At 52.6% G+C, this 23,526-nt stretch overlaps 1 protein-coding gene across 4 annotated transcripts; it reads right to left on the minus strand.

The window, feature by feature from the left end:
- Nucleotides 1-2,505: 2,505 nt before the first annotated feature.
- On the minus strand, nucleotides 2,506-18,855 carry LAMC2 (laminin subunit gamma 2). Of its 4 annotated transcripts, XM_085068719.1 has the most exons (23): nucleotides 18,683-18,855; nucleotides 14,740-14,928; nucleotides 14,415-14,544; nucleotides 13,441-13,539; nucleotides 12,847-12,983; nucleotides 12,277-12,399; nucleotides 11,977-12,166; nucleotides 11,508-11,620; nucleotides 10,992-11,210; nucleotides 9,995-10,174; nucleotides 9,278-9,511; nucleotides 8,914-9,050; nucleotides 8,532-8,685; nucleotides 8,204-8,409; nucleotides 7,852-7,931; nucleotides 7,264-7,398; nucleotides 6,356-6,500; nucleotides 5,995-6,144; nucleotides 5,412-5,526; nucleotides 5,125-5,324; nucleotides 4,424-4,582; nucleotides 4,236-4,335; nucleotides 2,506-4,030 (listed from the first exon to the last, which is right to left on the minus strand). In XM_085068719.1, the coding sequence occupies exons 1-23, from the start codon at nucleotides 18,753-18,755 to the stop codon at nucleotides 3,780-3,782; spliced, it is 3,519 nt and encodes a 1,172-aa protein (XP_084924845.1). In that variant the 5' UTR covers nucleotides 18,756-18,855; the 3' UTR covers nucleotides 2,506-3,779. The 4 variants fall into 4 exon arrangements, with proteins under 4 accessions (XP_084924845.1, XP_084924847.1, XP_084924846.1 ...); XM_085068721.1 differs by lacking the exon at nucleotides 14,740-14,928; XM_085068720.1 differs by lacking the exon at nucleotides 13,441-13,539.
- Between the last annotated feature and the right edge of the window lie 4,671 nt (nucleotides 18,856-23,526).

The following is a 23,526-nucleotide window of genomic DNA, read 5'->3' on the forward strand; positions in this document are numbered from 1 at the left end:
ATCCCATTGGGCCTCTCAACACAGTGACCAACCAAACCCTTGTTGGCAGCAGGCAGTTGGAGCCCAACCAGCTCGGTGCCCCAAGGCAAGGGAACGTCCTGAGGTTGGCTGTAGGGCAACCCAGCTAACAAAATCATCCTCCTGCCCCTGAAAAGTCATGGAGAGGGTATTTCTGAAGGGGAGCAGAGGCCTTGGCAAGCACTGCTGCCAAGGCATTATGGAAAGAATGTCATGGCTCACCTCCTCTTGCTTGCAAGAACTCAAGCTGCTCTCTAGGCAACTGAAGTTGGGATGATGCTCTACTCTGACCCAGTGTCAGAGAGAGCATCCCAGAGCACCTAGAAAGCAATCTGCTGTTTATGGAAATGAGGTAGAAAGAAGCAGGTGGTGAGCTGAAGCCTCTGGTGAGAATTTGCCCCAAAACCTGGCCAGGTCCATCCCCATCCTCTAGCCTGCAGATCTCCATTTCTGCTTGGTCCATCTTCTCCCACCACTCCTACTCTCTTCCTCTCCTTGAAGAGTTCATCAGATGCATGATAATTTCCCCCTCCCAAACCAGCCATGGTTATTTTGCACATCCCTTGGGATAAGCCAGGCTCCAGCTCCTGCCTGTGACGTGCCCCCAGATTCCAGGGATGGAGCCTAGTGGAGATGCTCACAGTAAAAGCAGGACAGGTAACATGAAGCAGTTATTGAAGTCTTGTGGAGAGGAGGGTTGCTGGAGCAGGCCCTTGTCCTGCTGAGCATCCATAGGGCACAAGGACCCTGAATGGCTCCTGGGGAAGGTCACAGCTGCAAGGAGGAAGGTTTAGCCCTCACCTCTCCCTTTGCTCCCTGTAACCTTGTATTGCTTTGGGCAGAGCCCTGTTGCCTGTAGCTGAGTCCTCCAGGATGTTTCAAAGAGAGATGTGAAATTTCTTTTATTTTGTCCCTTAGAAGTCCACAAAGGGTCACAAGTAACTCACATGTAAGCTCCAAAGGTAGGACTTTGTGCTAAATTTGGTGGTCTGCTGGGTGCTGCTGGCATCCCTGGAACAGCAAGCAGCTTTGGACAAGCAAGGAAGTCCACAGCCACAGGGTCCTTGCAGCAGGCAGGATTTTAGCAGCAGTAGATGATGACATCTCAGGAGGGCATAGCCCTTCCCAGAAGAGAAATAATGAGGGACAGAAGTGATGTGACTAGCCCAAAGGCCAGAAGAGGTCTTTCCTTGCCAGGGATTTCCCTTTGCACAGAGTGGTTTGTTTGGGAACTATTCTAAGCTGAATCCCTCAGTGCCAGCTCTGGCATCTCCAGGTGGTTGCATACGTATCCCACAGGATGAGGAGATATGGAGATGCCAAAGCAAAGAGGGTGGCAGATGTGTGGGGGACTGTGCTTCAGCCAGTCTGAGCTGGTCACCGCCACCACCCCACCAAGCTCCCTCGGTGGTGACACCTCATCCCGAAACACCCAGTGTGTGTCAGCCACTCACTGGACTCCTCTCCGCCCGCTGCTCTCACACTTTCTGTTTGTCAGCCTCCCCTCCCTCTCTACCCCAGCACATGAGTTATCCCAGACAGCAGCCTCCCCTCCTTGACAGATGTCCCCTGTGTTTCTTCGCTCTGAGCAGGAAAAGCAGCAATGGTGGTGACCAGCCTCCAGCACTCAGGGGGACTGAGCTTCCTGGGGAGTGATGCTTTTGAAGGGGGAGGAAAGACAATGGGTGTTTCCCAAGGAAGGACACAGGAAATTAAACCAAGGAGATGGAGAGAGCAGGGAGATGTCATGTCTGAGAGCCATCTCTGGTCCTCCCTCAGGTACACAGGAGGGGATGTGGGGATGCTGTGGCCTCCCGCCCCACATAGTCGGGACAGCAAGGCTTTGCTGTGGTGGGGATGATGAGTTTGTTCTGCTCTACTGCTCTTACCTTTGTGCACCTGCTCAGTAAAACTCACAGGATGGGGGGAGGGATGGGGTGTTTCTAACGGGGCCTTCAGCTCTGGGACTGGTTTGAAAATATGTCTTTGGGTGGGCATGGGAAGAAAATAATCATCTGTGATGATTCATGTGACCACTGGGGAGGTGAGGATTGGGGTTTCCAGGGTGTGGGTGAGGGGTCAGAAGCAGCTCGTGGGTTTTGGTCTTTGAGCCTCCACTTTTAAACAGTGCAATTTGCTGAAAGTGAAATGAACTTCAGATGCCTTTTGGGGAAAAACAAATAAAGGGGGGAGGGAAAGGGGTTGATGTTGCCATGCCACCAATTTCACCTTTGTCTGAAGTTTTGAAGTTTTTTTTTCTTTTTTTTTCTGTTGCTATATGAGAAAAAGGTCATTGACAAAAAGTACTTTATCAGCAAAATGTTTAAATTATGTAATAAACAAAACAAAACTGAGACGTTACTGGAGTCCTAACAGCCCCAAGACTGAGTCAGCACTAAGAGAGCAAATGCCTGCACTGATGGGATAACCCACACCCCAACCCTCTCAAATCAGGGAGCCTAAAAAAATAAATCAGTAGGCAAGATCTAGCCAAGAGTATTCATCATTTATTGACCTCCTACCTTTCAAAACACACAACTCATGGAAAAATAGTCAGGTCCATAATAGCTGTCCCTATGCTGTACAACAGGAGAAGGGACACATGCCAGGGGCTAAAATATATCTCACTTTAATAAAAGTGTAAAGCAGACATAATACTTGGTATATCATTAAGCAAAAGCACAGATGCTGCTTTGTCAGAGACTCGAGAGATAAGGAGAGGTGAGTGAGTCCCACCCAGTGTCCTTCTCCATCTAGGACCTCCTCTTTCACTACTATGCAGGGCAGGGGCTTCAGCAGAGCTTCAGCTGTCAGCATCTGGTAGTACTTTTTTCTCCCTGAATCTTTTTTTCCTCTGCATGGCATCTGAAGGAAGGTGGGAATGGATCTGGACCCACATGAAAGCTGCAGGTGGGTGAAGGGAGCACTGGTCTTTGGCTCCTCTGAGGTCTGCTGACATGAACAGTGGGAAACCCCGGAGCCTCTGAGAAACATCCAGCACCAGGAGGAAGGGAGGGAAGGAGGGAGGGAGGACAGGCAGCACCAAACCAGAGATGGAGACACATTCAAGACATCTTCAGTATTTTTAAACTAATCAAACTGGGTTACAGGCACTGCAGCATGATTGGGATGGGGTTCTCAGGGATGAGAGCCACAGCATGCCAGCACCACTCCCAGCAAGGCGAGGACTGCCAGCCTGGGGGGAGACACCACATCAAGCATCACCAGTGCCACAGCTCAGAACCCATCATCCCCAGCAGCCTCTCATACTGTTTGCTCCCTGCCTCCTGAGCTGCTGAACATGAGGAAAACCCCGTGGAGAACAGGAGGAGCTGGTGGTGGCAGTGTCAAAAGCAAGGACAGAGACTAGCCCTTCTGTGTGTGCCAGACCAGGACAGGGCATCCCCAGGGGATGGAGAACCTCTTAGTCATGAACTTCAGGCTCCAGACTGTGCAAACTCACAAGGCTGACACCAACCAAGGCCCACCTGCACCTCAGAGAAATATTGTAGCAATGGGCTGTTCTTTGGACAGCAGCACCTTCACAAACTAGGATCTTCTTCCTCCCACGAGCAAGGGACGGAGCACTTTGAAAAATCAGGGACTCTCCAGGGCCAGCGGGACACTGTGAACTTCATCTGCCACACCGAACTTGAAGGGTAAGGATCAGTTCAACACAACCGAATGCAGCCAGTTCTGCCAGGTTTGGGGAAGCCCTCCTGCCTTCAGCCTGGCAGGTGCTGCAGCTTTCCAGAGCTTGCTCATGGCAATTCAATGGCTTTTGTGTTGTAGCAGCCTGGAGGAAGACTCCTCTGGATACCCTCCAGGTTCTTAATATCAGCCAAGATGTCATCAATGCTGCTCTCCAGCGTGTGCACCCGGGCCTTCTGCAGTGTGGCTGTCTGCTCCAGCTCCGACATCTCTGCCTTCAGCTGCTTGCTTCTGCTCTTGGCTTTGCTGAAGTTCACCTCAAGCTGCCTCAGGCCATCCTCATCCACACTGCCAGGCTGGTCTGTTGGACAGAAGGAAAACAAGGAGTAGGAAAGCATGGACGGAGACTGAGGACTAGATCTTTCTAAATACTTCTCCACCCTGCTGCCCAGCCTATTCACAGGCATCACATAATTCAGCTTCCCACTAAACTCCCAGAAGCCCTGCCTAGACACCAGTGGGGACCTGTCTCCATCCACATGCCACAGCAGCATCGCAAAACCTACTCATCAGACGCAGCAGCTCTTCCAAGGCACTCAGCATCTCCTGCACAGCCACCCCTGCCTGGCCAGCCTTGTCATGGACCCTCTGAGCTTCCTCAGCTGTCTGAAGGAGGAAAGGCAGCAGCTGTCAGATGAAATCAAGCTGAGAAGTCAACAGGGAAGAGGACAAGGCAAGGCAGATGGGGACCCACCTTCTGTATCACAGCAGCATCCGCCTCAATCTCCAAGAATTTCCTCTCAAATTCATCATGCACTTCCTTGGCCTCCTGCTGCAGGGTGGCCACTGCCCTCTCCAGGGCCAGGATGCCATCGGCAGTCTTGTTGGCTTCCACCTTCAGCCGGGCAATCTCCTACGGAAGGCAAAGGCACTTTCAGAGGGACAGACCACAGCCAAAATCATTCTGGGTGCACTGGAATGGGGAGCTGGTAGAAACTGGTTCCTTCCAGAGGGACCCAAAAGTATTGCAAGCTGTCCTCATGTTCTCCCACCAGTTGCTCCAGACTGTTGTTTTTATGTCCATAGCTCAACCCCTGCTCCTGCATACATCAGCAAATCCCTGGGGAATTACAACACACATCTGGACACTGAACCTACAAACACCAGTTTTGGGACCTCACAAGCCTGCCAGTGACTCTGGCTGCAGGAGTAGAAAAATCCCCTTGGTCTCTGAAAGGCAGCTACAGTGATATGCCAGAGATCCTTGTGGAAGAAATGTGCCTGCAGAGATCATCTACAGCCAAACTAGTATCTGCAGGACCCACTGCAGAGAAACTTCAGTTCAAAATCAACCTGTCAGGTCCATCATGAAGTTGCCAACCATCTCCTCTTTTTCCAGGGTTTTCCCTTTCCAAATCCTTTTCTGACAGCAATAGCAGCAGAGCCTATCCTCACCTCTTGGATCCCCATGGTGATATCCTTTGCCTTCCCCACTGCACTGCTGGCTGCCTTGGACTCAGAAGCGGCATTGCCCAGGATCCCCTCAGCTTGGTCCGTCTTCTCCCTGGCGCTGGTGACCATGCTGTTGATAATGGGCAGCCTCCTCATGGCATCTGCGGCTTCCCTCCTCTTGTCTCCTGCTTGCAAGTTGAACTCTGGAAGAAACGCATGTAGAAATGAAGCCACACTACCTTTCTGAGATCCCATATGGAAAGGGAAAGAAAGGGTTCCTAGGATGCTACCCTTGAGGCTCTTGAGGATCTGTTCCACCTCGTAGAAGGTGGCGTTGCCAGAGGTGACAGCTTGCAGGGCTGCGCTCCTGGCAAGGGTGGCTCGGGACAGCAGCTGAGTCAGCTTCTGCAACAGGCCAAGGAACACCAAGGGTGGGTGAAGGACACAGTACACGAGCATCACACAGTCCCAGAGCAGCCTGGGAGGAGCTGGGATGGAAGACACCCATCAGGCTGTTCCCAAATGCCCACTCTTGCCCCTTAATTGAGGCTACCACAGCCTGATCTGCCATGCAAAGCTTGTGCTGGTGCTCCTCAATGAGCTCCAGCCATCCCAAGTCATCTCAGCTCTCATCTCTGCAGGAGCAGGTCTTCAACCTGCCTCACATGGAGGAGGCATGCAAGTGAGACCCTGCATCAGCAGCTCCCTGCATACACCAAGGTCTGACGACCAGCCCCAGGGAAGGGTCCACTCCTGCTCCAAGCAGGCAGAGCTGCCTTTGACAGCCAGGCAAGGAGAGCACTGGGGCCACAGGCATCCCCTCGAGGCTGCAGCTCCTGTTGGGGACAACACCTGCCCCAGCCAACCCCTTACCGCTCTCTCGCCCTCTCGCCCTCGCAGCAGCTGCTTGGCTTCCTCCTCCCAGCGCCCCACGCGACTCTGCAGCCCCCGATACTGGGCCATGGAGGTGTCCACCAGGCCCAGCAGGGCACTGGAGTCCTGCTTCAGCCACAAGGCCTCCTCCTGAAACAGAGATACAGTGGGGTCCCAGCATCTCCCCACTGCCCACCAGCAACCACAGGCAAAAGGGGAAAAAGGGTAGGATGATGCCTATCCAGTGGCTCTCCAAGAAGGATGGAGCCCTGGGAATGGCTGAGCTGCTGGTAGGGTAGCAGGGAGGGCATCAGGAAGAGCAAAAGTGGATCTCCTCATCTGACAGGCAGAAAAACCTCACCTTAAAGGATCTGGTGTCCATCTCTGTCAGGCGGGACAGGGAGCTGAGGAGCACCAGGCTGCCCTGATAAGCCTGGTCTGCCCTGGAGGCCATTCCATCAGCATCAGCCTTCAGGCCTCCAGCAAGCAACTTGAGCTCCTCGTACCTGTACAGATGTGAGGCTGGAGAAGCTGGTACCCACCAAGGTGCCAACCTCCCACCCCAGCACAAATACTACTATCTACATTGATTAGTTCACATTCTCCAAGGCCCCATGAAGATTCATCACACAGAAAAAGCCAATTGCAAACACTCCCTACATTCCAGTCCCTCTAATGAGCAGAGCATCTGCTGGCTCCTTACTTCTGTTCCAGAACCAAAGGCTGTTTCACACAGCTGAACCCTCACAGGCTCCACAGTTGCTCTGCTAATCCCTGCCCAATCACTGAATGTTTTCCCCTGCACATCCCTGTTCAACTTCTTAACTTCCCTCAGGGTTGTTGCTCACACCCCATACAGGGTTTGCAAAGTGCCAGCACCACCATGGTGGGCTCTGGAGAGCCCAAGTCCAACCAAAAGAGCCATCACGGCCTTAAATTCACCCTCATGCTAAACCCAGCCCAGATTTTCAACCACATGTGGAAATCATCCCCAGAAGCCTGTTCATACAGGCAGTGTTAAATCTCTTTCCCCCAGCTGCAGACAGGTCCTCAGGAGCATTGCGGGCTGTGAGATGGGAAGCAAATACTCCATAGAGCTGCTGACCCTTCATCTCCACCCCTCAGATGTGCCAGTGAATTCCCTGCCTCCAACTGCATGTTTCTGGAGCTCAGGTGGGGAGGTGGGGAAGGGGGCCTGGATTCTTGACCATGCCCCTTGTCCCTCCCATGTTCCCCCATGACACTCAGGCCAAGGCAGCCCCTGCTCACCTCCCGAGCAACCCTGGCAGGGAGCCTGAGGCAGCCTCTCCACTGGTGGCTGCGCGCAGCAGCTCTAGCACCTGCCCCGCGTCTTCCTGTGCCGCCTTGGCAGCCTGATCGATGGCATTGGCTGCTTCTGTGTGGCTGCAGAGCACAGAGGGGGCTTGTCAGAAAAGGTTTTTCTCCACTGACTTCCTTTGCTGTTGCTGATGCTGGATCTCACCCCCTTGGGAAACACAGCGTAGAGCAAAGGGGACCCATATTTTGCTTGTCCCTCCTGCATTTCCCAATGGTAGAGGAGCCCTGGGGAGCGCAGAAGTTCCCTGTTGCAAATGGACATTCAAGGGCCAAGTTCTGATCCCAAAGATGTTTCTAAATCACATCCAACTCTGCCCTCAAAGACAGCTGAGGACAGCACTACAGGGCAGCAAAGACAGCCCAGCAGCTACATCTTCCCTTGCTCCAGAGCTGGTGCAGAGGCTGTGCTAGCTGTCAATTGGAACCTAGGCATGGACCTCCCAAAAAGGACTTTCTGGGCGCCCAACAGAATCTCAGTACCCCTCCCCTCTCTCTTGGCTAACAGTGGGAGTAACTCACCTGTCAGCCAGTCTCAGAGCCTTCTGGGCCAGCAGCAAGAACTGATTCAAGCCCCCAGGAAAGCTTGAAACAGGAATGATCTGAGGAGGGAGGAAGGAAGAGAAGTGTGAGTACTATTCCCTGCTCTCCACCCAATTTGGCAGTGAAAGAGGCAACTACAGCATGCTAAATCTCCACCACCCCCAAAGATCCCTGCCAGCTCCTCTCAAGGTCCCAACCCCAAAGAAAGGACCACCAGAACACCTACATTAACAAAACAACATCTACAATTCTTTAAATCCTTGCTTTCTTCCGTGGATTTTTTCCTGGCCCTGGGCTAGACCAGGGGCATGTCACATGAGGATGTTCTTACCACCCGATGGAGAGTGGCTCCACTGTGATCCAGGTCCAGCTTGCCTCTCTCCAGCAGTTGATGGGTCTCTTGCACCTGCCTCTCATACCGGCTCCCTAGAGACATCAGTCTCTCCACCATTGCCTTGATCTCATCCAAGCTGCTCTGGGAGCTGGATCCTTGACCCTTCATCCTGGCCACATGGCTTTCCAGAGACCTGTCAGAGGCTGGTGAGAAGGAAAAAGAAAGGCTGAAGAGAAACCCATTGATGAGCAAAAAAGCCAAGGCAGAAAAACCCTCCCTGACACAGCCCAGGTGGCCCCATCCAAGAGCGGTGGGCAGGGGGTACCTTGCGTGCTCAGGGCTTCCCTGAGGATGGTCCGCAGCATCTCCTCAACCACCTGCATCCTCCCCTCCAGCTTCTGGCTCTCAGCCCCACCACCAGCTTGCACCTCCGAGAGGAGCAGCTCCAGCTCCGCCAGCTGCCGCAGGTACAGCTCCACCTGCAGCCACAGACCAGGCCATCAGCCAGAGGGACAGCAAATCCACAGGGGGAAGACCAGGGTGGGAACCAGGGCCACAGCAGGCCCAAGGACAGAGACCAAAATGCAGGCTCATTTTAGGATGAGGCTCAAAGGATCAGTTGAATTGGGTACAAAGCCAAAGTTCAAAGTCACATTTCACTGCACTCCTTGCTGCTCAGTGGCCCTGGGGCTAGCACAGATGCTCACCTGCACTTTCACCTGGCCATAGCAAGCTGGGCACTCGCTCTCTTCGCAGCGGGGACCCTCAAAACCAGGTTTGCAGATGCAGCTCCCATCACTCCTGCACTTCAGGGGCTCGGCACCAACTAAGTCACAGGCACAGGCTGCAGGTCGGAGCAACACAGGTTCAAAGGAGCCTGGCCCCATCTCCAAGCCTCAGCACATCTCTCCCTGCTTTCCTCCCACCATTTAGCGCTGTGCTTTGGTTCCTGCTCACCACTCCCACTTTCCAGCCTTGGCTTTTGCAGCAACCTCCTTCTCATCAAACCGCTCCACAGTCAATCATGGATTTTCTTACTCATCCCCAGCTCAGACAGTGCCCAGGTCTCACCTCTGCACTTGTCAGCAGGGTTGCGGGCCAGGGGGTTCCCAAAGAAGCCATCCTTGCAGCGGTCGCAGTAGAAGCCGGCAGTGTTGTAGATGCACTTGAGGCACTCTCCAGTCCGGTGGTCGCAGTTACCCACGGCATTGGGCTCCACGTTGCCGTTGCAGTGGCACAGCTGGCAGGGCTGGGAAGCTGCTGGATCTCCAAAATAACCATCAGCACAGTACTCACAGCTGGCACCTGCGAACGGAGAGATGAGCAGAAGTTCGCGCTCGTGCCTGGTGGGCGGAGGCTGCTTAACTGGTCTGCCCCACAGAAATGGGGGAGTTCAGCCCCATCAGGGTTGGCACAATGGCTGCTCCACTGTCATCACCACCATGGCCAACACACGATCCCCCACACATGCTCTCAAAAGCTGGGTACCACAATTGACCTTGGACGAGCCGTTTCCTATTTGGTTTTTTCCCTATTCTTTTTCTCCTCCTTCTCCCACCCATCCTTTCTCCATCCATGTTACGTTTAGATGAGAACTTTTCTCGGAGCAGGACAAGGTGTGTTTACCCAGCCCTTGGGGCTCAAACACCCCACCACAGTCAGGAGCAGCAGGGTCATGGGCAAGCTGGGCTGAGAGGATGGGGTGGATTTGCCCAGCTCCAAGCAACCCTGTAGAGAGGATAGAAGCTCTGGGAAAAGGCAGAGCAGAAGCAAAGAGAAGGGCTTTACCAGCAGCTCCAGGAGGGCAGTGGTCACAGACGATCTCCTCGCTGCCTGGCCCCACAGAGCAGCCCTGGCCAGGCTCACAGGGGCAGATCCTGCAACTGTGCAGCTGACGGGGGTCACGGTAGGAGCCGAAGGGGCAGCTGGCACCACTGCCCACGTTTTCATCTCCCGAGTAGCATTCACCTGGAGGAACGAGGAAAGGGCTTAGGGCAGCTTACTCACATTCCTGGTGGGACATCCTCCACCACTCCAGCCACAGCAACACAAGCACCTGTGGTCCCGCATCCTCTATGAGATCTCTTCAGATCCCCACCATGCACCATGCCCATACCATGCACCACATAAAATCATGGAAGAGTCAGCATTGGAAGGGACCTTCAAAGGTCATGAAGTCCAACTCCCCTGCAATAAGCAAGGACTTCTTCAACTAAACCAGGTTGCTCAAGCTCTGTCTACCTGGAGGTGTTGCCACACTTAACGTTAAAACAAGAAGTCAGAAGTGAAGAAATATTGCTATCTGGGCAGCAGCAGATGTTTTTTCTCTCTCCAACACGCATCATCTAAATCAAATTTGATCCAAATGAATCTGACTGCAATGCTTCTAGTCTCTGGGGAGTTTTGTCTTGCATGGTACCCACATTCCAGACCCAAGTCACAGCATCAGAATCACAGAGTCACATAGTCACAGAATCACAGAATCATGAAGGTTGGAAAAGCCCTCCAAGATCATTGATCCCCACCTTGTCAACTGGTTCAGAGCACTGAATGCTATGTCCAGTCCTTCCCTGGACACCTCTAGGGATGGGGACTTCACCACCTCCCTGGGCAGCCCCTTACAATATCGAATGACCCCTTCCATGAAGAAATTTCTGTGAAGTCAGTAAACTCGACAACCCCCACACACACTTCTTCGCCCCAGCAGCTCTATTCTTGGAACACAGGCACGTTCCCTGCATTCCCATATACCCTACATGTACAGCGCAGTGGTGGCTTCTCTTACCAGTGTCAGGATCACAAATTCCTCCCCCCTGGCAACTGCAGGGCATGCAGATACTGAAGGGCCCCTGGCCGGGGACGTCTCTGCGGTAGCCAGGGGCACAGCTCTCGCAGAACTGCCCCGCGTATGCTGCCGGGCACTGGCAGCGCTCCACCCACGGCGCAGGGACGCCAGGGCCGGGCCGTGCTGATACCAGGGTCACGTTGTCGATGTAGCCGGTGCCTAGAGGGAGAGAGGGAGGGAGGGACAGACAGTCACCCGCACGGGACAGCAGCTCAGCCTGCACGATCCCCACAGCCAAGACCTGTGCAAGTCGCACATTCTATTGCAATGCCTATGGGCAAATATCAGTTGTCATCTCACCCAATCTCTTTGCAATTTAATTTTGCCCCATGAGAACACTTATTATTATTATTCTTATCTTTTCATAAATTTTAACAAAGGTGTATCCATCCAGAGACTTGTCTCCAACAACGAGGAGAAGCCAACCTTGTGCTTGCAAGCTCTCTCTGCACTTACTGTACTCCCCAAAGGTGGCTCGGATCCAGAGGGCTGTCAGGTTTCCCAGCAACCTGCGAAATTCAAAGTGATTCAGCCTCGGGCTCCAGTTGCTGCTCAGGTTCTCGTCCAGCCTGCCGTGGGAGAGGGAGGGAAAGGGGGGAAGTGGAACTGGTTTCAGAAAAATGAGGTTCCTCCTCAAGAAAACACAGCAGCCCTCGCCAAACTCTGTCTTGAGCTCAAGGCTTTGGGCAACAACCAGATGCAACTGATTCCAAACAAAGAACCCAACCCAACCTCAAGCCACATTTTATGCTGCCCCTCTCACAAAGTAACCTCCTTATCCAGGACAGAATCACCTGAGATGCATCCAGTCCAAACCAGGCAGCTATTTGCCACCTCCAAGGGATCACAGCTGAACCCAGGATCTCCTTGAAGGTACAATTGCTCTTGCTCCCCCTGCCCCAAATACCCCAGCTTCCCACTTTACCTGAATGTGTATGTCTGGCTGATGCCGCAGGGCAGGACCTTTCCCTGGGGCAAGAAGGGGGCAGTGACTCTCAGGCCATGTCCCACCAAGACCACATCATGTGGAGATGACTGGCGTCCCCCTTGATCCAGGCGATAATCGAAGGAGAGCGTCTGGCCATAGCTCAGCTGCTGGTTCCCAAGGAATTTTGCTGCCAAGGGAAACTAAAGGCTTAAAATCTTGCCTTCCTCCTAAAAGCTCAGTTCACAGGGTCAGACCAAGCAAAGGGTTCACTCTGCCCACCACTGATCCCACACCTACCAGGTGCCACAAAGTATATGAGCTCCGATCTCCTTGCCACTATGAAGGCATCTCGGTGGCGCAGGGACCACTGTAGCTGGGCTGGGGAGCCACCCTCATGGACACCCCGCCAGCCCTCAGTACCTAGAGCACCAACAAGGAGCAGTCAGTGTGGACAGTAAAGGTGTTTCTAGGACACTAGCAATTTTCTTGATCTGTGTCTTATCAAAAGTCTCCAGCTTCCTACCCCTGACCTCTGAGGGGGCAGCACAGGTATCCCAGTGCCCACACAGCTGTAAATCAGCCAGGCTGGGCACAGAGGCCTCCTTCCAAGTGGCATAAAATACATAATGAAGGAACTCTATGCTCCCCACAACCCCTGGACCCTACTTCTGCCTATGACCAAGCCATCCCATCCATCAGAACAGGGTTGCTGCAGCTATGGGCAGCTTGGACGAGCACCCAAGATTTAAGTGTAGCCCAAGGCTGACTTCCAGCAGGGCTGTGAACCACATGTTTCCTCCAGCCCATTGAAGAGAAAGGATGGCATGCATGCCCAGGAGTCATAGAGATGTCCTGCTTGGGCTTCACCTTGCTGGAAGGTAGAGGTGATGTTGTGGACGCTGTGGTTGTCTGCGCTGACGCACGTGACCGAGTGACCGTAGCAGAAGCAGGGGGAGCATCCCGCAGGGTTTCTGGTGTCCAGGTTATAGAAGTTTCGCTTGCATCTGGGAAAATGCAAGAAGGTGACAATGTTCAAGTAATTTTGTCCTTCTGCTGGCCCACACAACCATCTTTCTGATGCAATACAGCCATTGGCACTGCCCGAGGTCATCACCAGGCTGAGATGGCGAGATGGGCACATTCAATGGCTTCAATCTGACAGAGGGCAAAGCAAGATTGGATACTGGGAAGAAACTGTCCTCTGAGGGTGGTGAGGGACTGGCCCAGGTTGCCCAGAGCATCTGTGGCTTCCCCATTCCTGTCCAAGGCCAGGTTGGACAGGGCTTGGAACAACCTGGAATAGTGAAGCTGTTCCTGTCCATGGCACAGGGTGGAATGAGATGAGCTCTAACATCATTTCCATCCCAAGCCATTCTAAGACTTGGTGAACTGCCAGGGATGCAACTGCAAAGATAAGGGGGCTGTGCTGGGCAGTGTCCAGCGCATCCTCCTCACACTCACCTCTGGCAGCGCTCTCCAGTGGCACTCTCCTTGCAGACACAGTGGCCAGAGTGACAGTCCCCTGTGCTGCCCGCCAGGTCACACTTGCACTGCAGGCTCCTGCAAAGGCCCAGCCAGAACCTCTACCTGGATTTCCAGCTCAGCCTGGGAGCTTAGTGCTCCCTGCTACTACACCAGACAGTGGAGAACCCTCCCCACTACTATTCCCATGCAAGAAGTGGGGAAATAAGCAGCAGAGCCACCTCTTTACAGAATCTGCAGCACTGTGGGTGCCAGGTTGAGCCAGTGCCCATTGCTACTGCCCCAGGGCATCCCAGAGCATCAGACCCACCTACAAGAGCAAAGTGAAGCTCTGCTGAGCTTAATAAACCCTGGCTAAATTTAATAGACCTTGGCTGAGCTCCACCAAGCAGCAGCACCCCAGGGAGGCTTGGGCTGAAGGTCAGGCATGGCAGCAGGGCTGCAGGCAGTTCTCTTTCACCAGCACCCGTTGCCTGCCAGTGGCCCCAAAGGACCAGTGATGGAGTGAGGTGAGGAGAAAGAAAACACAGCTGAGGAATTCAGATCAGAAACGTTTCTAAAGGTGTTTAAACAGGGCTTCATGCAAAGGGGCTGACCTTTGCATGCACATCTCCTTGTGTGTGGCACCGACACCAGACACCCACACGGTGGGCAGGTTTTGTTCTACGTGGTTGTTGTCTGTCGGGCATTATCTGAGTAATAAAACTATTGCCTAGAGAGCGGTTCCGATTTTGATGCTGTTGCAGGACAGCAAGCCCTGCAGGCTGGCATGAAGGTCCGGTCTCACTCAAGCCCACTCTCTCCTAATATGGTTGGCTTAAGGTTGTCTGTGAGCTGCCATGAAACCAACCCTGCCCTTGCAGGGGATGCTTTCATACAGCATAGGCCCCAGGAGAGCTCTGGAGGCTGGCCCTGTCTCTGGCCCCATGCCACCGATGGTGGCCAACACTCACTGCCTGCTCCTCTGGCACCCAGCCTCCGACAGGGACTCGAAGCCTGGCTGGCACCGGTCACACTTGTCCCCCATCAAGCCAGGTTTGCAGCTGCACCGGCCGTTGCTGTCACATTGTGAGCTGAGGGAACCTGCAGAAAGACAGGAGAGAGAAGTTGGGATGGGAACCTTCCAAGCCAAATCATTCTGTGAGTCTCTGATTATTTCAGGGGGCAGCTGGGTCTTGCAGCCTCTGATCTGGTGTGTAGGAACCCAGAGCCTGACCTGGGCAGGTGCTCAGCAGGTGTCTGAAGCCCCCTTGGCCCCACCAGCAGCCATGCACGTACCCCAGGGGTGGCAGTCGCAGGGCAGGCAGCACTGCTCCCCCTGCCGTCGGAAGAAGCTGTCCTTGCAGCGCTCGCAGTGGACACCCTCCGTGTTGCCCAGGCAGCCGAGGCAGCGGTACCCGTTCCCCGTCTCCCTCAGGAGCTGCCAGTCGAAGATGCACTGTCTGGACATCCCATTGCAGTCACAGACTGGGGAGAGGAGAGCAGGGAGACATCTCAGATGATGCCTGGAGATGAGGGCACCAGCTGCAATCCCACCCTGAGGTGCAATCCCATCTGCCCTCCCTGCTAGGCTAACAAGAAGCCCCTTCCCCACGTCTCTACATTTGTTCCCGTGTCTGTGTTCAGCAGCCACCCCAGTGCCACTGGTGCCTACACCATGCTCTGCACCCCCACACTCGGGAGCAATTTTCCATTTCACTGCTCAGGATGGACAAACTGAGCCAAGCAACTGCAATCTGCACAACATCATGGCCAGGGCTGTTCTCCATCCTTTCACAGGACTTGCAACATAATAAGGACATTGAATTAGAAAAGATGGTTCAAAAAAACCCCAATCCTCTCCTGAGAAAAGCATGGGTAACCTTACTGGAGACTTTGGGGAGAAAGGAAAGATCCCCAAGGTTATGTGTTGTTTCACCCAGCCTCTGACCAGGAGTGAGTTCAGCAGGAAAAGCTCAACCAACTTCCACCAGGTCTCCCCACCCAGGTCTGCAGTGCAGGGTGATGGGGAGTGGTCTGTGATCCAAGGAGTTTGGTGTAAGCATGGCAGCCGAGAGGGAGATTAACAAAAAAGGTTTGGGTGGGATTGGATAGGTCACCTCACCCCCCTCCCCCCCACCCAGCGTGAAGAAAAGCTGCAGCTGCCCACACTGCTGCATGAGGGATGGCAGGACCAACAGGCATGAAATTCTGCATCCCTCTACATCCAGGACAGACGATCCCTCTGGAGAGCAGACTCAGGCATCTCACCAGACATGCCTACTCCAGCACTGCACTGTCTAGTCCGGCTGCTCTCTTGAAGCCACTTCTCACCTACTTGGCAGTCCTTCAGTGGCCAGTACTGGAGCATTTAATGACGAGGACCTTTATCCCAGATGTGCTCCTCAGGATCGCTGAGGAGAGCAGGCACAGCTGAGAGAATGTTTGGCAAGCCAGGCAGGAGAAAGAAACATCCCAAGAAAAAAAAGCCAGGTCTTCAGGGGCACAGAGCCTGCTGAGGAACGGCTCCAAACCACCCTGATGCTGCCATAGAAGCCTCAACCTCCCCCTGAGGAGCTCTGCTCACTGCTGGCCTCCTTGGGACAGGAAAGGCTATTCCCAGCTGCCCAATCCCTGCTCAGGTCACCTCTGAGAGCAAAGGAGGTGGAGAGAATCCAAAAACAGGCAGAAAACTGCTGCATGGGTGCAGACAGTGCCTTGCACTCACACACACCAAGCCTCCTCCTTCCCAGCTGTTTCCTGGCACAGCTTAGCCCCAGGGTACAACATCCCTGTCCTCTGCATCTGTGATTCCTGGGACCAGGCAAAGCCTCCTGCTCTCAGAGCTCACATCTGGGCACCGCCCTCCCACACACCCATCGGCACCCGCATTCCAGAGGGAGGCACTCAGCAGAGCCTCTGCCAAGAGGAGAGATGACCTCATGCACCAGCAAACAGGGAGAGAGGTTTTTCCAACTCCAGCAAACACGGCTCTTCCCTCGCACTCTGGCTGCCAGGAGACTGAGACCAAGCTCAGGAGATCTGCCACCCCAACCTGCTGGGAGGGGACCTGTGGGCACAGAATTTCTGCCTCTAGGGTGTGGGAAAGCCACTCCAGCCTCAGAGAGCATCACCAGTGACCAAAGGGCACGGACAGCACAAAGGACCCATTTTCTTCAAGTATTTGTGCTCACCTTCATAGCAGAAATATCCCACTGGGGTTGATCCCACTACACATCCCTCCACACTCCAGCTAGATCTCAAGTCGGAAGGAATCCATAAGGTTCTTTGAGTGGAACTCCACCTGTGCATCACCCTATATCTATGCAATCCAATGGATTTACTGGGTTGCTAAATTACAGGCATGAGCACCATTCCCCCAGGGAATGAAAACCTTTCTTCAGGTGTTGCTCTACTGCAGCAGCATATTAGGAACCAGCTCTCCAGCCCTTGAACAAATTCCTGTCTCACTGATTCAAAGCCATTTGAGATGCTGTGACAGGTTAGTGCCACCACCATGCTGGTGTGTCTGCTCCTGATCATCTCCCAGAAACCCAGGAGCTCAGGCAGGCTAATCCTTACCAAGAGCAAGGCACTGGAACTGATCAGGAGATGGAGCGTGGAGGAGCTGCTGGAGGATGAGGACCAACTGAGGACAGGGTCACTTCTGTATCCAGGTGCCCTGAGGCTCTGCCCTGAGATCATCCATAAACAAAGAACAGGTTCCATGGAGGAGAAGCTTTGCAGCTGGGTTTCTTCAGCACTTTGTCAGGATGCAAGAGGTCCATGGCACATGTCCAGCAGGATGTCATTTCCCCAGCTCCAACCCACAGAATAAAGCATGAAAAATGCTTGATAGCTGTGCCAAGAGGAATTCTCACATTAGAAAGGCTTGGAGAAGCAGACAGGCTGCTTCAGGCCTCTTAAATTATCTTCTTAAGTTCACAAAACCAGAAAAGGAGGGTTGCCCTGAGTCTGTGATGATCCAACAGCCTTATACACATGAGCTGACCCACAACGATTCCTCCTTCCATCAGGAGAAAAACAGAGCTTTGCATGCAACGAAGCCTCCATGTCAACACGAGTCATTGCCTGCTCTGTGCTCTCGGGACAGTGACCCACAAGGCTGTCCCATCTGCTGTCCCAAAGTCGGGGTGTCCCCACTGCCCAGCCTCAGATTTCTCTTCGCAGGAAGACCTGCCTGGGACTTCTCAGCAGACTGAGCTATACCACCAAACACACTCGAAGTCTGCTGCAGCATAAAACCACAGCCAGTATCGACCGTCACTTTTACACACCCACAGAATTAGGTTCAAGAGTCCCTGGAAAAGCAGCAGTTTCCCACACGCTGCCAGGAAGGAGCAGGGGAAGAATCTACATCGGTATTTTAAAACTTGCATGTCATTAAGGCTGATGTAATAATTAAGCACATAAAGTAAAGCAAAGCCAGTCTTTTTTTTTTTTTTGGAAAAAAATCCCAAAACAAAACACTTGTTCAGCACTTACTTCCCATTGCACCACACTTTAAATGGATAAAATTCAACTTAAAGTCCAGCAAGCTTATTTCAGAACACCACTACTGCAGACCAAAAAAATTTAAATCAATGAAACAGAAACCCTGATAGCTGAATTACCACTGAGCTGAACATGTATAAATCTCCCTTCATTACACTCTCCACCACGTGAGATTTACACGTGCAAGAGGATATGCTGGATTTTTAAATCTCACCATCAGTCTACAGACTGCAGGAGACTCCTGTCTCTCATGGGATGCGGCAGGGCTGTGGCACCTTGTGAGCCCCCTAGACTCACACAAAAGCCAACGACCACCATGTTATTACAGCAAACTGGATCCTGGATGCTTCCAGCTCTTCTTCAGGCTCATCTGCTTCCAGCAGTGATGGGCAGATCAGCCACAGCCTGGGTGATGCTCACACCTGCATCCCTCCCCAGGAGCAAGGCAATATCCCAAAAGCAATAGAGTAACTGCACATAAATAAGTTATTGAAAGAGGGTGCCAGTCACAAAACAAAAACCAACTGCTCATGGGATATTTAACCTCTGAGGAAAACGAAGGAACACCTACAGACCCAGTATGAATCCCGAAGGCAGATGGGGAAAAGCGCCCTAGTAGGGCGCTGCACACCCAAGCCAGCTCCCGGTTACCGGTGCTGCGGGAGAGCTGTGAGCCAATCTGCCGGCGGGATCAGAGCAGAAATAGCCGCCCTTCCCGAAGCCTCACCTTCTCCGTTGCGTGTGCTCGAGGCTGAGGGCAGGAGGGACGCAGCGAGGCACAGGAGCCAGCACCCGGCCATTTCTCGTGCCGAGAAGCACCAGGCTCCCGTTCCCGCGGAGCTCCGCACCGGCTGCCCGGTGCCTTTTTTCCGTGCGTTTTTTATCGGCTGCTCCACCTGAGTCACTCCCAACAGGAAGAGCGCTTGTGCTGTGGGCTGACTCACAGCAAGAGCCCAGCCCAGAGAGGGCAGAGAGGCGCCTGCCCCGTGGGAGGAGAGGCGCTGGCGGGGCACAGTACCCCAATGACCTCCTGCGTGCACCCTCCTAGGGAAATAAAATTTAGCTGCAGCTCCTGAAGACACCCCTCCTGCCCGTCCCGCTCACCCAGCTCCGTCCCCGCGGCCGCCGCTGCCTCCGCAGGCAGGGCAGCGGTGCTGGCTGGGGAGGGCCGGGCTGTCCAGGCACGCAGACGGCTTGCAGGGAACGAAATGAAACGGGATGAGCTCACAGGAAGCCTGGGGAGGGTGGATGGGGGCTGCCTGGTCGCAAGCCAGGTCCAGCCAGCCAACCTGCAAGAGCGGGGCTCATTTTGGGTGACTAGGAGGATTGGAGATGCAAAGAGACCCAAGGTCAGCTTGGATAAGTACTCAGCAGATCGATTGAGATTTACTAGATAAGCATCAAGTTCGGGAAATCCCCAGACCCAGAAATGAGATGGAGGCAAGACTCATGACACGTTTGTCTGCCTTTGCTCCTGAGATGGAAAATGAGGTTAGATGGGTCCTTGGCTTCACCTACTACATCATTTTTGTGCTAGAAACAGGATGAAGAGTGGAGACAGGAAGGGGGAAAAGGCTTGTCTGAGGCTGCAGGCAGAGCCAGGAGGAAGATGACAGACTCCACAGCCCCAGACTCAATAGCAATTTTTTCTCGAAGGTAGCCAACGAGCCACACAGGGCATGAAGGCCTGTTCTACCTCACTCCTTGCCTTTGTCTTGCAGGAGGACATGACCACTTCTACAGGAGAAGGGAGCAATCCAGAGGTGGGGTTCTCCACGTCCTGCACACATCAGGACAAGTGGGATTCCAGTGCATTCACCTGCCCTGCAAAAGCAGCCCACCAGAGGGGCACAGCAAAGGACGGGCCCTCATGCTGCATCACAGCAGCTCCCCTACCTAATGCCATGGGGCTCCCACTGTCACGAGTGGCCAGAGTGTTTTCATTCTACTTTGTCCTAACAAATTTGTCCCAACAACTTTGTCCCCAAAGACACGAGTTGCCCTTTAGGTCCCCTTCTGCATTAGGGACTCAAGCTCCACCCGAAGCTTGACATACTGCTTGCTTCAGGCCTGACAGACCAGGATGATTAACATCGAGCTTCTTGTCTGAGCCTCTTATGTTGCCCAACAGCCTCCAGACACTCCAGACACCTGGAGCTGACTCAGGGCTTTCCTCTGTGGCTCCTGTTGATCTCATGGGTGCAGCCAGCCCGAACTCATCATGTCTCTGCACCTCCCTTTACCAACCATACCTGCCTCTGCTGATTGAGTCAACTCACTTTTATAAACAGGAGGTTTCCTTTTCATTTCACTTGCTGGACCTGAATGCAGCTCACAAGGATTCCAGCTCCCTGAACGCAATGGTGGCATGGTGGGTTTTGGCACCCAAGGTTGTTTTATCTGGTTTTCATTACTTTTTTTTAAAGTGAGATAAAATTATTTATGGCGTTCCCACCAATTCAGCGGTTCTTAGGATCCACTTATATCTCGAAGGGAATGCAATCTCTTCTGCTCTGAAATACGTCACTTGCCCAAAACACCTCTGCTGTGTCCTTCCTACCTGCTGACACCCCTCTCCTTGGGAATCTCATCTCCAGCAGCATGGTCCATACAGCAGTTCCCTTAGACCTCACCCAGACCACATCATAGGCTGACTGTTCCATTGGAAAACCAGCCCTCCCCATCAGGAAGCTTTTCCCTTATCTGCCTGTTCCATGTGATCCCTTGTATCTCACCGTTGCCACCCCACCTCTCACTCCATTTGTGCAAACAATGCCCTGACAGCTCACTCCTCAGTCATCTCTGCTTACTGACTTAGGTTACTCTCACCTCATCATCCACTACCATCCTTCAAGATCGCCTCTGAAATCCATATGCCATGAGACTACCAAAAAAATATTTCCTGGGGCCTGGATTTTCTAAACACACCCAATCTGGAATGAACAGCTGCCCACCACCCTCCACTGAGGAAATGTCCCATTGCAACCCATCGCTATGGCAGCACCCTTTGGAAAAAGTCTCACACCAACATGGTTAACAGAAATGTTTTACCTTTTAGAATAAGCAGAAGTGTAAGCAAAGGGAGACATAAAGAACAGTTGTGCTCATCGGACACTGCAGAGAAAGTTTTTCTTCACTGGAGAATCTCTGTCTTTTAATCTGCACCACAAGAAAAGTTCTTCTGAAGATGTTCTATGTTCATTCACAACAGAGCCACAAAAGCAGACCACCGTGGCTCACAAGATCATCAGTCATTGAGGATGTGACCGTGGCAGAATTAACCACTCCAAAATCAGTCTGAAACAATATAATAATCTAAATTTAGCTGATGGTTGCTGGTGAAAAATTATGGATGAGTAAAAAGTCTGAAGCGATAGTTTTATTGATGTAACCAAAAGAGAAAACCTATTTTGGTGTCTCATGCCAGATGAGCACCACGATGTTGTGGGTGTCCTTGCAGCTCAGGTCAACCCTCGCATCCCTAAGCCTCCTTCTGCAAGTGACCGTTTGATCTGCAACACCCTCCAGGAGGAAATCCTCTGGGATTTCCTTGCAGTGTGGAAAATCAGTGATCATTATGTGCTGAGAGCACCAAACACTGCTGCAGCTACAGAGCCTGGACTTCAGTCTCTGCTCTGCCAGTTGGGTGCCGTGGGAAAAAGACCTCATGACGGCCAGAGCCACCTGGAGCAGAGGAGATCATCCAGGCAGCGGCTCTGCCAGGATGGGCAGAGGCAGGCAGGGAGCAGGTAGGGATCACACCGGCAGTGAGCAAGTGGGGCAGGGCAGGACAGCAGCAGTGGCACAGCAAGGAAGTGCTGTCATGTCTGGCCTTGCCTTGCCTGTGCCCTGCCCGTGCCCTGCCCGGACCAGTGAGGGGTGAAACAGACAGGGATGAAGGGAGAAGGCATTGCCATCCAACTGCATTCCCCTCTGTGTCCCCATGGCCAGACTCTGTGGGATAACTTTTACTTGGTATTCTTGATGTTTCTGGGATGGGGGCACACTGAAGGCATCAGGCCAGCAGCCAGCTAGAAAAAATAACTAATCAGAATGTGGTCCAACATGTCATGGCTGTAGATGGGGAGCATACAACACTGCCAGCCCAATGTGACAGCTGTATGTCCTCCTCCTTCAAATCCACACAAACACACTAGAGCTGTCTCTTCCCGGCAGTTGTCCCCAGGAATTTTTAAACTTGTAACAATATCTTGTCTTCCCCAGAAGTGATAGAGAACCCAGTTCAGGTCTGTCCAAGTACTCCCCACAGCCACCTGCTCATCAGGCCCCTTTGCCCCCTGCCAGCCTCCTGCTTCTTCAGAGAGCACATGAGAGATGATGGATCTTGAACTTGGGCAGTGAGAAGAAACACAGGGAACTGAAAGAGAAAAAGAGGCGGCACCTTGCGGGTGAGGGTGTCTGAGGAAGGTATCTCTACCTGGGCTTCAAAACATTGGTGAAACACTTTGGCAACCTGGAAGCCATTATCATGGTCCCTTGGAGCTGGGTCTGCTCTCCTTGTGACAGATTTATGAGTATTTAATTAGGTTACTCTTACCTCATCATCCTCCACTATCCTCAAGCATCACCTCTGAAAACTACATGAATGCACAGCTCACCCTCCTTCAAAATCACCTCTGAAAACCAGATCACCTCTCAGATAGATTTGCACAATGCCCACAAAAAACTCCAGGAGATAAAAATCCTGAAGATAAAATAAAGGACACAGACTTGCTTCCTAAACGAAGTATTTTAGCCTCAAAATGGTAAGAGGCTCCATGTCAACCTACAGCCCATGCAAGGTCAGAACCATCCCACCACCCAATTCTCTGCTCCCTGACTGCTCCCCACGCTCCAGCTGAAACCTCAGCCAGATTTTACCAGCTGGGATTTGTTCCACAAAAACACCGGCAATAAAAAAAACACATGAGGTATTTTAGTAAACAAATTCATTAGTGTCAACAGAAGAATGAAAGGTTGAAAGTATACAAACTGAAATTAAAAAGAATTCATCAGCTGAGATGGGACTAGCTCTGATATACTAGCTCTGATGCAAGTTAATGAGACCTCTGAGTTTTCCTCTGCTGAGAGAAATAACAGAAATCCAGCTGGAGCTGCAAGAGTGTGTGAATGCAGAACAACCTTATCACTCCAATTTGTCCTTAAAAACTTGCTTAATTCAGGAAGAAAATTTATCCCAGGCTGTGGCAGACAAGACCCAGGGACAGAGCACCCAGATTTGTGGCAATTCCCAGTAGAGAAATTTCAGCTTCTTTACTTGGGGCTTTCATTTTCTGGGATTTTTTTCCCCCAAGAGCCCCATCCTTTTCCATGTGTTTAGTAAAAAGGATTTTACCCTTACAGTGTAAAGAAACACCCCCCTGTTCCTCAGGGCTTTCCAGGAAGACGGTGCCACTCCAATAGCATCAGCACCAACAATATAGCCGAATGTTTATTAGTCCTGGAAAACCAGCAGCTTAAAACGCATCATAGCCATGGCAGTGTATCAGTGGACACAAAGAAAAACCATAATCTCTATGGCTATCTGTTTCCTACCACGTGCATTTCTGA

The sequence above is a fragment of the Lichenostomus cassidix genome, chromosome 8 (assembly GCF_008360975.1).
Source record: "Lichenostomus cassidix isolate B80296 chromosome 8, HeHo_3.0, whole genome shotgun sequence".
NCBI lineage: Eukaryota > Metazoa > Chordata > Aves > Passeriformes > Meliphagidae > Lichenostomus > Lichenostomus cassidix.

Bases quoted from the DNA above. Each gene is read 5' to 3' on its own strand.
- LAMC2 (XM_085068719.1), bottom strand. From the start codon at position 18,755: ATGGCCGGGTGCTGGCTCCTGTGCCTCGCTGCGTCCCTCCTGCCCTCA. The intron at 9,051-9,277 runs GTGAGACCTGGG...TCCGACCTGCAG, and splicing joins CCCTGCTGACAAGTGCAGAG to CCTGTGCCTGTGACTTAGTT. The intron at 4,336-4,423 runs GTGGGTCCCCAT...TTCCTCCTTCAG, and splicing joins ATGCTGCTGTGATACAGAAG to ACAGCTGAGGAAGCTCAGAG.